Source organism: Myotis yumanensis, unplaced genomic scaffold (assembly GCF_028538775.1).
Source record: "Myotis yumanensis isolate MYYU_CA2020_CCGP unplaced genomic scaffold, mMyoYum1.0.hap1 SCAF_17, whole genome shotgun sequence".
In the NCBI taxonomy this organism is placed as follows: domain Eukaryota; kingdom Metazoa; phylum Chordata; class Mammalia; order Chiroptera; family Vespertilionidae; genus Myotis; species Myotis yumanensis.
In genome coordinates, this window is record NW_027223768.1 from 24893332 (window position 1) to 24906745 (window position 13414).

General features: G+C 45.4%; 1 protein-coding gene across 2 annotated transcripts in view; it reads left to right on the forward strand.

The window, feature by feature from the left end:
* RGL1 (ral guanine nucleotide dissociation stimulator like 1) overlaps positions 1 to 13414 on the forward strand; it is a 220481-nt gene that overhangs the window by 168570 nt on the left and 38497 nt on the right. For both annotated transcript variants that reach the window (XM_070396944.1, XM_070396945.1), the window contains 2 exons: positions 9043 to 9227; positions 12387 to 12511. In XM_070396944.1, the coding sequence (XP_070253045.1) occupies positions 9043 to 9227; positions 12387 to 12511 (310 nt within the window). The remainder of the gene's footprint in view (positions 1 to 9042; positions 9228 to 12386; positions 12512 to 13414) is intronic.

The window sequence follows — 13414 nt, forward strand, 5'->3', positions numbered from 1 at the left end:
CTGGGATTTAACCCAGGCCTTAACCTCTATGCTCTGTGGCCTCTACTTCTTTCCCTGTGGTGAAAATGGGAATATTTCTCGTAAGTACGTAGGTTGGACCCTCTTGTTCATCCATTTTTTTTTTTAAATTAAGACGTTGTTTTTTACAACAGATTTATATAAAATTTGAGCTGATAGCACTGTTCCCATATGCCTCCCTGACGGTTTCCCCTATTGTTCTTACGTCAGTATAGTTTGTTTATTATAATAAGTGAACCAATATTGGCACACGATTAGCTACAGCCCATATTTGATTCAGATTTCCTTACTTTTTACCGAATGTCCTTTTCCTGTTCCCAGATCCCACCCAGACACCACATTACATTTAGTCGTCATGTCTCCCTAGGCCAGTGATGGCGAACCTTTTGAGCTCGGCGTGTCAGCATTTTGAAAAACCCTAACTTAACTCTGGTGCCATGTCACATACAGAAATTTTTTGATATTTGCAACCATAGTAAAACAAAGACATATTTTTGATATTTATTTTATATATTTAAATGCCATTTAACAAAGAAAAATCAACCAAAAAAGAGTTCGAGTGTCACTTCTGACACGCGTGTCATAGGTTCGCCATCACTGCCCTAGGCTCTTCTTGGCCCTGATAGTTTCTCAGCTTTTCTTGTTTTTGATGACCTACTGGTTCTGAGAAGCACTGGTCAAGTGTATTATAGGATGCTTCTTTGTTTTCTTGTTATCACACTTAGATTGACAATTTTCTCATAACTAGACTGAGTTTATGAGGCTTTGAAAGAAATAACAGAGATAAAATGCTGTTCTCATCACAAGATATCAAGCATACAGGCTATCAGCATGATTTTTTTAAGAGTTTCAAAAACAAGTTCTGTGTATTTTGACACAATACTTAAATAAAGCATGGGGAGTATCATATTGTTTTTTACAAATATTCCAGCTCTCTTCTTCCTCCAGGCATACGTCAAATTACAATTCCCCATGCCACTGAAGATCGGCGTGGTCACGGGGCTCTCAGCATGATTTATGACTGCTGATTTTGGCCTTGATCACTTGGTTGAAGTAGTATTTTTCAAATTTCTCTATGGAAAACATCTTCTTTTTCCCATCCTTTCCATACTATATGGTTTGGAAGGAAGCCACTGTGCACAACCCACATTTAAAGAGTAGGGAGTTGTACTTCCTCTTTTAGGGCAAAGTGTATAATTTATTCGGAAAACTTCTGCATGGGAGGTTTGTCTTCCCCATTTATTAATTTATTCAATCATTTATTTAAATCCGTGTGGACTCGTAGATATTTATTTTATATTTGGGTTATAATACAATGCTTCTTTATTCATTTTGTTGCTCAGATTGTCCCAGCTTTAGCTCTTAGATAAGCATGTCAAACCAGCCGCAAGAGGTCTTTGGTTGACTCCTGTGTTGCTTTGAAATGCTCCTGTCATTGTGGGTTCCTTTACTCTATTATTTTGCTGGGCCTCATGAAAGCTATTTCATGTGTTTTTGAGTCCTTCCTTCCTTTATGGCACTGCAATATGCTCTAGGCTCATCTTATATTTTTTTCTATCCCAGGCCTGGAATTAGCCATTTCTTCAAGGAGACCTAGTTGCTTTGATTAGAGAATGGTATTAGAAGCCATGATCTGGCCCTGGCTGGTGTGGCTCAGTTGGTTGGGCATGGTCCCATCACGCAAAGGTTGCCAGTTTGAATCCATGGTCCCATGCCCGGGCTGCAGGCTCAGTTCCTGGTAGGGGGTGTGCAGGAGGCAGTCGATCAATGTCTCGCTCTCACATTGATGTTTCTCTCTATCTCCTTCTCCCTTCCTCTCTCTCTGAGAATCAATAAAGTCTTAAAAAAAGAAATAAGAAACCACAATCTGGGTGCTCTGTGTGCTCATTGCTACTAGGGTGTCACTTATTTTAGGCCCTCGCAGCTGACAGGGCTAGGGAATATATGTGTGTACTAATTACCTAAATACACATATTATCAATATTTCTGTGTGCAGCCATCAGCATCCATATTCTGTTAAACATGAGCTCTTACTCATGTCTCCGACTCTAGTCCATGACCACATGGCTTATTCTAGCTTCCTCCCCTTGCTTATTTGTAAATTCCCTCTTCAACAGTGAGAAAGCTGGCTTCTCCCATCTGCCATTCATTTATTTAACTGTTCACATCCCAGTATACATACCCAGCAGTATCAGAGTTGTTAACTCATGCAGTAGGAAACAGCTTTCATCAGCTACAGTGTGGTGCATGTGTGTAGTTCCTTTTGCCTTTAGTCCTAGTCTTACAGACTTCACTTCTTGTCTAAAGTAATACATATAGCTAATATTTTTTGAGCACTCACTATGTTCTAGGGACTAGTCTAAACGCTTCACATGTATTGTATCTTCTAGGCCTCACAATAACTCTATGAGGAGGGATCTGTTATTATCCCATTTTACACATTAGGAAGCTGAGACACAGAGAGGTTAGTTAGGTTACAGCTAGTAAGCCATGGAACCAGCATTGCAGCCACTCTCACTCCAGAGACTTAGCTGTGCTTAGCTGCTCATGAAAAGTGGGCATTAGGAGCCCTGTTAGCTTTCTTCCTTTTCTGATGGAATGCAGTCACTCACTGACACAGTGCATAGGGTTTGGTGATATGGGGTTAAGTCTGTGCATGGTAATTTTCTTCAGTTTCTGTAAATTTACCTCCAGATGCCAGGGCCTGCACATGTAGTTTGGGAATGAACGACAGGTGGGTAAACACCCTTGACTTTGGGTAGCTGGCTTTGGGCTCACCTCCTCCTCTTCTCCGCCCTTTCCACTCTACTTACTGGTATTTCTGCATGTCCTTCCCATCACCACCCTCGTCTCCCTTCTTCTTGCCCTGGAACTTTGTCTCTTCTTCAACTGCCCACAGCCCCTCACTGGCTTTGCACCCTGTACTTGCCTTCTGGTGCTTAGCTCTCACTCTGGCTTTGTTTGCATTTATTTCCCTGGGGCTTCTCTTAATTCCTCTTTCACTTTCCTTCCCAGTTTTCTAATCCCTACTCACCACCAGTACCAAAATGAACCCTGGAAAGTACAAGAAGGCGTTGCAAAACGACCTTGACAAGTTCAGATAATAATGTTTCCATCCACTCCAGGCTTTTTCAGAAAAAAGAAAAAATAAATAAAATCTCTGTCCCTTCCCTTGTTCTTTCTCATCAGAAAACTATCTAGCTGGGGTCTCGGAGGCAGCCTCTATCTGGCAACGCCCCTGAAACCCGAAGACTGTTCTGTGACTAGGAGAACAAGGCGGAAGGTCCCACTCAGAGTCAGTCTCAAGGTTACTTTGCTCTTTCCCCCTGAAGGGCCAAGTGCATTGGCTCCCACCCTCAGGGCTCGGCAGGGTCGCATGCCGAGTAGATCTTCTTACCTCTTCATTATCAACATTAGGAAAAGGTCCAGTTCTGGGAGAATGTCCTAAAATAGAAAAACATTGTGCTGCTTTTGAAAAATAGTTTCATGTCTTATCTTCTGCTGATGATTAAGCAACAATAAATTATTATCTTAAACAGATTTCTGGGGAGAGAAAAGAGCTCTAAATGGACAGTTATTCCTTTTGTGTGGTAATCCCATTTCTTGGCTTGGAGGTTACATACAAATCATGAGAGAGATGACTTCATTTCTAAAAAAGTTTTATTAAACATTTTACCAATTCTAGAGTATTTTACTACTGATGGGATTTTTTAATATGATTTAAAAATAATCTCTATGCATTAAAAATCTATGGTTTGGGCATAATAGCAGCCTAAATGCTCACCTCAGCTCCATTACTCTGCAGTGAGGGCCCCTGGATGTGGCTAAAATTTTGTACTATGTCCTTGCAACTCTCAGCTAAGTCATCTCTTAGTTTCCAACCATCAATTACTAAATGTGATTGATGTCTGTTTGGCTAAGAAATCAAATAAGTATAGCAAATCTCATTGTGATTCATACTTCCCCTCTATTTCTTTAAAAAAATATTTTTATTGATTTCAGAGAGGAAGGGAGAGAGAGAGAGAGAGAGAGAGAGAGATCAATGATGAGAAAGAATCATTGATCAGCTGCCTCCTGCACACCTCCTACTGGGAATCAAGCCAGGCATGTGCCCTGACTGGGAATCGAACCATGACCTCCTGGTTCATAGGTCGATGCTCAAACACTGAGCCATGCCAGCTGGGCCCTCTCCTCTATTTCTATTCTTTTATGTCCCTTCAGAATATTTTGCTCTCTCTCACCTCAGGGCCCTTGCTTAGCTGCTGTCCCAGTCTTCACCCTTTCTTATCTTTACTATCTGAGCTTTAACATTATATCCTCAGGGAAGTCCTCCTGAAGCCCTAATTAGATTAGATCTTTCTGAAGTTAAATCCTTCGGTGGGACCCTAGGCTCTGCTGTTGTGACACACTCGTCACATAACTAGTTTTTGTGAATATGGAAAACAAGGGGCACTCAGTAAGTATCGCTTTAATTCGTGAGTTAATTCTCCCCAGAGGTCTGTTTCTTAGAAGGAAGTATCTCAGAACAGCATCAGTCAGTTGCACACATTGACGTATGAGCGTCTTCCTTCTACAGCAATTTGCCGTCAGTTAGAAAAGGTTCACGTACTGCCAACGCTTTGCACGTTGCCAAGAATGCTTGAGGCAGAAAAAGCAATCCTGTTGTCCCTTCAGCTCTCAAGTTTGGCCCCCTGCCCCTGGCACATGCCCAGCATGCTTACTCAGAGGTACGTGTCCCCTCGGGACTGGGGAGTTTTGTTCTGTGACCCACCAGAGGTGGCTTTGGAAAAGAAGCCATGTAGTGGCTTTTGTCCCTTCTGAGTTTAGATTATGTCACAGTCTTAATCTCTCCATTTGGTTTCAGAAATTCCTCCTTCAGTTTCCACCAGTCATTTAAGAGTCTGCAATTTGTATCGATGCCTGATGTGCCCCAGGTGATAAGTCCCGAGGAGGCTGCCCCAGGGGTGTGGGTGTGGGTGTGGGTGTGGGTGGGTTTGTTCACGGAGCCTGGAGCCGCATTGGTAGCATGGTTTGTATGGTTGTCATTCTTTCTGGGACAGGCGGCAAATTCTTTCTGTTGATTTCCATGAGTGCTGACTTCACTGAGCCATTTTACCTTTTTCAGTGCCTTCCTTTCGTGGCTTGTGGCGAGTAGTTTTAGGACTGCCTTCTCCCCCGATACCTCCCAATGTCCTTACTGATATCATGTTATCTGGAATCCTGTGTGGCCACGGCCAGGAAGAGGAAAGCAGGTATTACCAGGTCTCTGCTCCAGATCAGGGCAGCGGAGTTCCGTGACCTGCCCACCTCCCTGAGGGCACAGGCGTTCCTTCCCCAGTGTCCTCTCTTGTTCTGTGTCCGGAGCCCAGTGGCTTCCCTGGTTTAACAGTCACACTTTCCTGTGAGTTTGTAGTTAGAGCTCAGGAGCTGAACCAAGGATGGGAAGACAGAAAAGCTACTGGCCACTAACCCTGGGGTAGCTCATGACTGTGATGTGGCTTTCCTTTTTGAAACCTTACAAGTTGCACATTTTTTCTGCTTGTCCGTCCATCAAGAACGGAAAGTTTCTTCTCAGAACGGGCAGGCACAGAGCTGCTGTGAGCTTGGGCCCTGGTCCAGCCTTTCCAGGAGGCCTCCCGTCCTGGCATGTGGATAGGCCGCTGCTGATAGGAGGCAGGGTCGCTTCGTGCTGCATTGCGCTGTGTGTGTATGTCTTTCCCTCCTTCTCTTCCTTCCCCCTTCTTCCTTTCGTTTCTCTTTTGTATGAAAATGCTTTCTCTAGCTGATTCACTGTCTGGGTTGGTAGTGAACTTTCAAAGCCCTCTTAGGCTGAGCTGCGGGACTACACTGTCCCAGAGGGTACAATGAGTATGTTACCAGAGCTGGTTTAAAACAGGAGGCCGGGGGGGACACATTTTGCACTTGAAGACCCGTCCAATCTGGACTAAGTCCTTCTCCCTTTCCTTCTGGGGCTGCATCTCTCCCTGGAGGTAATTTCTTTAGAGTGCGCCCTATAGAAACACACACGCACACAGAGAGGGAAACAAGGATGCACGCTTTGTAGTTTGTAATTGTGAGGACCTGAAAATAGCCTCAGCACTTGCACGCTAGTGGAAGAATACTGATGTTAATTATGTTGCCTCCGTGCAGGGAACACTACGCAGCCCTGAAAAACGGGACCATCTAGAGGTAGTGAGTGCAGTGGTGTCTGTAACATACTAATCTGTGGGAAAAAGCCATGTTGGGTTACATATACATATTCTAGCTATTCAAACTTATCCATATCCATAGAAAAGTCTAAAAGAATGTACTCCAAACTGTTAACAGAAATTCACGGGAATGGGATTAGAGTGAAGGGGGAGTAGATGTTTTGCTGTTTTAGTTTATACACATTTGCAATATTCATTTTTGTCTATAAATAATCAGTTTTATAATTTTAAGGATAACAAGTATAGGGGTAAAGGAGTAAATGACATATTAATTTATTGTAATGCCTTTTTACCGGTAATTTTGGATTTCTGCCTGGGTTTTTTTTTTTTTTTTAATCTTATGAAGCTCTGAGGGGTCACTGGGGTCATTGAGTTACTGGTCTTGTTCTTAGCTGGATGCTGTTTATCTTTTAATTTTTAATATTGGTAATCCTCTCCTGAGGTTATTTTTCCCATTGCTTTTTTGGAGTGAGTGGAAGGGAGGGAGGCAGGGAAACATTGTGTAGAGAGACACATCGATTGGATGGATTGGTTGCCTCCTGCAGGCGCCCCCACAGAAGCTGGGGATCGAACCTGCAACCCATGACTAGGGATCAAACCCAGGACAGTTTTCTGCATGGGCCGATGCTGTAACCATTGAGACCCACTGGCCAGGGCTGGATGCTGTTTTTTTATTTTTATTGTATTATGTGAATTATTAGCCCTCTACACCTATTTTTCCATCAGTGTCATTGGAAGAGTATTCTCTCACTGAAATATTAAGAAATATTAGCTGACTGTGGTACTAATTAAATTAATTCATCCATCCTTTAGAAGTGCAGAACTGTTCTGTAGGAGTCAACCTGCTAAGCCAGCGGTTCTCAACCTGTGGGTCGTGACCCCTTTGGGGGTCGAATAACCCTTTCACAGGGCTCGCCTAAGACCATCGGAAAACACATATATAATTACATATTTTCTTGTGATTAATCACTATGCTTTAATTATGTTCAATTTGTAACAATGAAAATACATCCTGCATATCAGATATTTACATTACGATTCATAACAGTGGTAAAATTACAGTTATGAAGTAGCAACGAAAATAATTCTATGGTTGGGGGTGACCACAACATGAGGAACTGTATTAAAGGGTCGCGGCATTAGGAAGGTTGAGAACCACTGTGCTAAGCCATCAAAAGAAATCACCTTCTCAGTGGCTCTGCTTGCCAAGTTTATCTTCACCGTTCACAACCTAACTTCTCTAGTCATACTATGTCTCCCACTCGAAACAGATTTTTCTTTTGTAATTTGAGAAGGAAAAGGATAACTTTGTAAAGACATTTTTGGTTCTTACGTTGAAACCTTGGTGATCTTTGTAAAATTAAATTTATGCACTTATCTTTTGCACTTATCCTTTTATCGGTCGGATTTCTAGCCTATTGTCAGTTAATTCCTGAAATGCTAGGGCTGTAGCTTTTGTGATCTCTGATTTGAGTGAATCCAGGATTGGCAACACTTAGTCTCCTTGTGCACAGACTGCTTTGAAGTTGCTTCAAGACTCACTAAATCTTCTTCTGCATGTCTTTTTCTGCCCTGTATGGATTTTTCCAAGGATTATAGTCCTTTAAAAAAATTTTTTTATCAGTCTTTACCCTGCTCCTTAAAATAATATAATGTAGTCAGCTTGTTTTCAAGTGCTTTAATTTAATTGGCATTGCTTTGTTACCAGAGGAAGTGGAGATCTTGGGGTGCCTTGAGGAATGAATTTCCTGAGGCACCCACGGGAGAATGGGGTTTCATGGTCAGCTTTATTAATGATGTAAAACGAAGGGGGTTCCCCCTCCAAGGTCCCATCTCTGTCTGCCCCACCGTGGAAAACGTCCAATGTTGTCTTCAGCAGGGACAGAATTAAGGGTACTGCCCAGAATTTCTGCTCCATAATAAAGTCCAGTCCAGTCCAGTCCAGCACCTGGCTAGCTTAGCTTGTGTTCCCAGCTGCAGTCCATTGTGTGTGGGGTCTGCATGGCCATGGGCCATGGGGCTGCTTAAGGCCACATGGTTATGGACAGAGAATGCAAACACACAGGCAAGTCTGGGTCACAGAACAAGAAAGCTCCTTTGTCTGGGGTTTTAACCAGGAGCTTAACCAATTAACTCCCCAAGATTTTGCACGCTTTTCATGGGTTCCACCCCCTAGCCAATCCATTGATCCCCAGGCTAGACTGACAGGCAAGCACCTCCCCTGTGCCACCCGGACTTCTGCTGCACTTGTATCTGTATCTCCCCTGCTTTCCCCAACAACCCAGTACCTGATGGGGGGAAGGGAGTGGCGTTAATCCCCTTGGAGGAACCATGCTGTGTGAAGCTGTAGCTCCCGGGTGAAGCTGCCTAGTGCCTTGCTCTCAATGTCTGACTTCCCTTTGCTTTCTTCCCTTTATTTTATTTTATTTTTTAAAATATATTTTATTGATTTTTTACAGAGAGGAAGGGAGAGGGATAGAGAGTTAGAAACATCGATGAGAGAGAAACATCGATCAGCTGCCTCCTGCACACTCCCCACTGGGGATGTGCCCACAACCAAGGTACATGCCCTTGACCGGAATCGAACCCAGGACCCTTGAGTCCGCAGGCCGATGCTCTATCCACTGAGCCAAACCGGTTAGGGCCTTTCTTCCCTTTATTAATATTAGCTAGTGAGTTCCGACGATAACACAGGCTCTGTTGACCGCCTGCCCATGTTTCCCTGGGGTATGCCCAGGCTGGTCCTGGTGTCCAGGGCCTGTTTTGAGTCCCCACAACCAGCCAGGTGCAGTGACTCCCCGTTTCTCTTTTCCAGTGCAATCGCCTCTATCCTGCGGGCCTGGCTTGACCAATGTGGAGAGGACTTCCGAGAGCCCCCTCACTTCCCTTGCTTACAGAAACTGCTGGACTATCTCAAACGCATGATGCCAGGCTCTGACCCAGAGAGAAGAGCACAGAACCTTCTTGAGCAGTTTCACAAGCAGGAGGTGGAAGCGGACAGTGAGTACTGGTTTGGTCCCAAGGTTCTGATTCTGTAACCGCCGCGCGTTGAGGAAATGTGCTCCCTCCCCTTGTTGACTAGGAAACCGTGGCTTCCCTCTGAGGGACACGCTGCTGGGGGATTGGTGGTGGGTGAAATCTCAAGGTCATCCAAGGCCTAATCCCAGAGCCCTAGAGCTTTAGAGCAAAGGGCTTCTCAAGACCACCTAGTCTGGCGCCCTTGTTTTACAGGGGAGGAACTGGACTCAGAAGCGAAGTAATTTTCTAGGGTTTCTTCTAATATCCTTAAGAGGATGATCTTCTGTTACTGTGCTGAACTTGAATTTGCTCTCTATTATCTGCCTGATGGCTCCTCCTCCTATCCAATGGAAACTCATCCCACACAACAGCCCCCGTTCAGCAGGCCAAGAACGGCATCCAGTTCTGCCCCTGCCCTCCCCAAAGCTGGGAAGAGGCGTTTCTCCTTCCCCGAAAAGCACCGCTGTCGTTCATCTGCCCCGGCCAGGGCCGATTCCCATCATTCAGAGTCTCCAAAGGCCTCACCGGCGGAAGTTTCTGTGGCTGTTTTTTCCTATTTGAAGAATTGACTGCCTATTTTCAAGGACAAAGGAAGAGCCACCACCGCAGGTCCTGGAACTATCAGGCGTTGCAGAAAGCCAGAGAGAGATTAGGACGGGCTTTCAGCGTGATGTTTTCACCCCCACCGGCGTGCCAGGCGCTGGTTGCCATGACGCCTGACCCACTTGGAACTCCTGACAGGCATGTCCCAGAAGTGACGCCCGATTTCCTCAGTGGGTAAAGGAAACAGTTCCGCCACACCGATAAGGGACGCTGCCTCAGCGCCAAAGAAAATACCCTGAAATCCCAAACAGTACCTGCTCAACTTTTTCTGCTATGGAGGACCAGCGAGGGGGAAGCACAATTGCATCATTGGAAGCTGCCTGCCAAGCGCTCCTATCTCAGATGACTTCATCTGCCGGGAATGTTTGAATGCCAGGGGCGCTCCAGCCTGGACCTCAGGGCCTCCCTGCCTGCCTTTGTGCGCAGTGGAAAGGCTGGGTTAGAGCCCAGCTCTCCCTGGGGCTGCCCCTGGCTCCGGGCCTCATTGGGGAACCGGTGGGACCAGTCGTTCATTGTCCCTACCAGGGACTGAAGGCAGGGCTCACTGGCAGGCTTTGGGAAGGCTTTCAGTAGCCCAGAATGACTTCTTTCTAAGTTTGGACATTTTTTTTTATCAAGAAAGCTCGAAACTGATGTTTAAGTACAGGAGCCATTACTGAAAAGGAGTTTTAGGAGCTTGGTTCCCATGCGCGTCTTTTACCCAATTTCATTCCGGCAAAAGCAACAACCTCTCCCATGTGTGTTTCGCCTCTGCTGGAAAGTCAACAGCAAGCACTGTGGTCTGGGCCCGGAGAGAAAGGACCATGTCATCTCCGCAGCATCCAAGGCCCATGGCAGGCCCCTGGGAGTGTTGGGTGAATGAGAGGGAAGATGAGGCCTCACCGCGAACACCGCTTGGCGGAAGTGGGTCGGCCTCTGCATTGCAGTGGTGGAGACAGACTTACATAGTAGCTAGCCAGAGGGTTCGGGATTTCAAATGTCTTCTTCCTCCACAGAATGAGAGCGCACCAGGGCTGTGTGCAAGCCAAGCGGTGCAACTGTGGGGTTTCAGCTTTCTTTAGCTCGTGCCTGTGTGTGTCCCAGGCTCTGGAACAGGCAGTGACCCCCTTCTACTTTCTCCACATATAACCCATCCCCACTCTCATCAGTGCCTTCAACTCTGGGGAGAGGGGTGGCCTTAAACCGCATACCTGTCATCAGAGCTGGCACCTCGATAAGGGAAGCGATGTAGGGTTCAATCTCAGCACCCCCTTCCACCGAGAAAACTAAGAAAGCTCCATCTACGGGGCCTAGAAGTCTTTTATTCTACAAAAAAAGCAAGGAAAGGCTTAAAATGTAAACCTTTGGGGGAGTAATGACACATTACATTTCTACTAAGAGATAACTGAATACAGAGCTCTGGGTATTTTCCCTTGAGGACAGATTGAACAGAGAGGACAGCGAGGAGTGTGAAGAGGATGAGATGGGGAATCAGCCGGGAACTGGGAAAAGGTTCCAGGGAAGCGGGGGCTGGTTAGGCTTCATCCTGCCCCCTCTGCAGCATGGACCCCGGAGGTCCTCCTCCATGCGTGTGCCGAGTCCTCCAGGTGGGATTTGCAGTCCTAGGTGGTGATTGCAATGACGTTTACTCACTCACCCTGTGCCCTCCATGCTGTGCTAAGTGATGATCTTACCTATAATAAGGCTCAGTGTGAATTTAATTGTTTTTCTGTGTTTGTGTTTAAATCCTCGCTGGAGGATATGTTTTTATTGATTTTTAGAGAAAGGGGAAGGGAGAAAGAGAAACATTGATCAGTCACCCCCTGTGTGTGCCTTGATAGGGGATCGAATCTACAATCTGTTTTATGTGCCCTGTCCAGGGATCAAACCCACAGCTGTTTGGTGTACAGGACAGTGCTCCAACCAACGGAACCACCCAGCCAGGGCTGAATTTAGTTTAAACATATTTGTCATGCAAATTTAACTTGAGGTGGAAGCTGAAAGCTACTCTAAGCATTTTGAGAATTCTGAGGCCTTGTTGAGGCTTCTGAGGACTTTATCAGCATTTCTGACACCAAATTGGCCCATTTTACTCCCCAAAGCCTGACCTGCCTTCACATCCAGTCCTTCTAGGCTTCTGGTCATAAATGGCCCAGGAACTAAGAATGTCATATTGGGAATTCAGGAAGTAGTTGGGTTAGTCCTTGAGCTGACCAGAGGGTTTGAGGGAGCCCAAGACGAGGGTTAGCACCTCAATGGAGCCCAGCTTTGCTTCTCTCTAGACTTTGCCTAACCTGGCTCAATCCTTGGCCCAGGAACCAGGCAGGGGTTAGTCAAAGGCAGAGGCCTCTAAACTTGATAAAGAATCAAAGAACAAGCAGAGATGGTGAAGACCTCCATTCATTCCACTCGGATTGATTGTGCTTGCTCTTCTCTTCCTATGGGTTTACTGAAGGAATCACCCTTTCCTTCCTAAGAGAAAGACGTTCAGTTGGACTCCATAAACAAGATCATATACAGTCGCCCCAACTAACTAACTTTTTCAACATCTGTCAACAGATGGGTTTGCCAACACCATCTCCTGCCGCCTGGAAGAGGAAGAGGAACCGGAGGCCGGAGGGTCTGCAGAATTCACGTGCTTCTCAGAGGATCTTGTGGCAGAGCAGCTGACCTATATGGATGCAGTAAGTCTTCTCTGAGCCTCAGATGTGCTTCTGCTTAACACCCGGCGGGGTGGGGGTGGGGGGGGGGCGTGTTGGTGACAGTACTGGTGGCCGGGAGGGCAGGGGGCAAAGTGATTTAAGTCTTTTCAAATCCTTGTGAGGCTGTGCCTGTAAATTCAGGGAGAAAATGTGACTTGAGTCAATCATCTGAATAATTCAGGCCTAAGTTCTCCTTGCAGTTCTGGGTGAAGGTGCTTTTTCCTTGGCACTCAATACACAGAGGGAAACAAGAATTTTAATCCTAGTGAAACAAAATCTGCCCTGTCCCACGGGCATTTCTCTCCCTTTAAGCTCATAAATATTTCAAGTTCTGAACTGTTTATTTGGGAGATTGTAAAAGGGTCAAAGTGTAAGTTAGGATCACATAAATCCACCGAATCCACATGTGACTGTATCTGGCAGCTCATTTCCACATGTGGCTTCTTGCACCTTTGAAGTTCGCATATTTTTTTTTAGCTGCACATGTTTGATTACATCAGCCACGTTTCGTAGCTCAACCTTAGCTGATAAATACCCGTGGAAGAAAAAAGGACTATTATGAATTATCACGATCGTCTGGGCTCTTCTGCATTTACCACTTTGGGAAAAGCAGCATCAAAAGTTGCCGTTTCCATCTAGAGCACGCAAATAAACACAGATAGTCTGTGCAAAGTCAATCCTGGTATTCGCACTTTTCATATAAACCCTGGACATCTCATATTGAATTGTTGTACAAATGATAATCTGATTTGTTCAACAAATTTGTGATTGTTCCTCTTGATAGCATAAGAGAAAGATGGGAAATGTCACTGGTTATGACTTTTAGGCAAAGACCTCAAAACCAGGCTTCAAATCCCTTATTATCCCTTTTGGTGTGTGACTGAC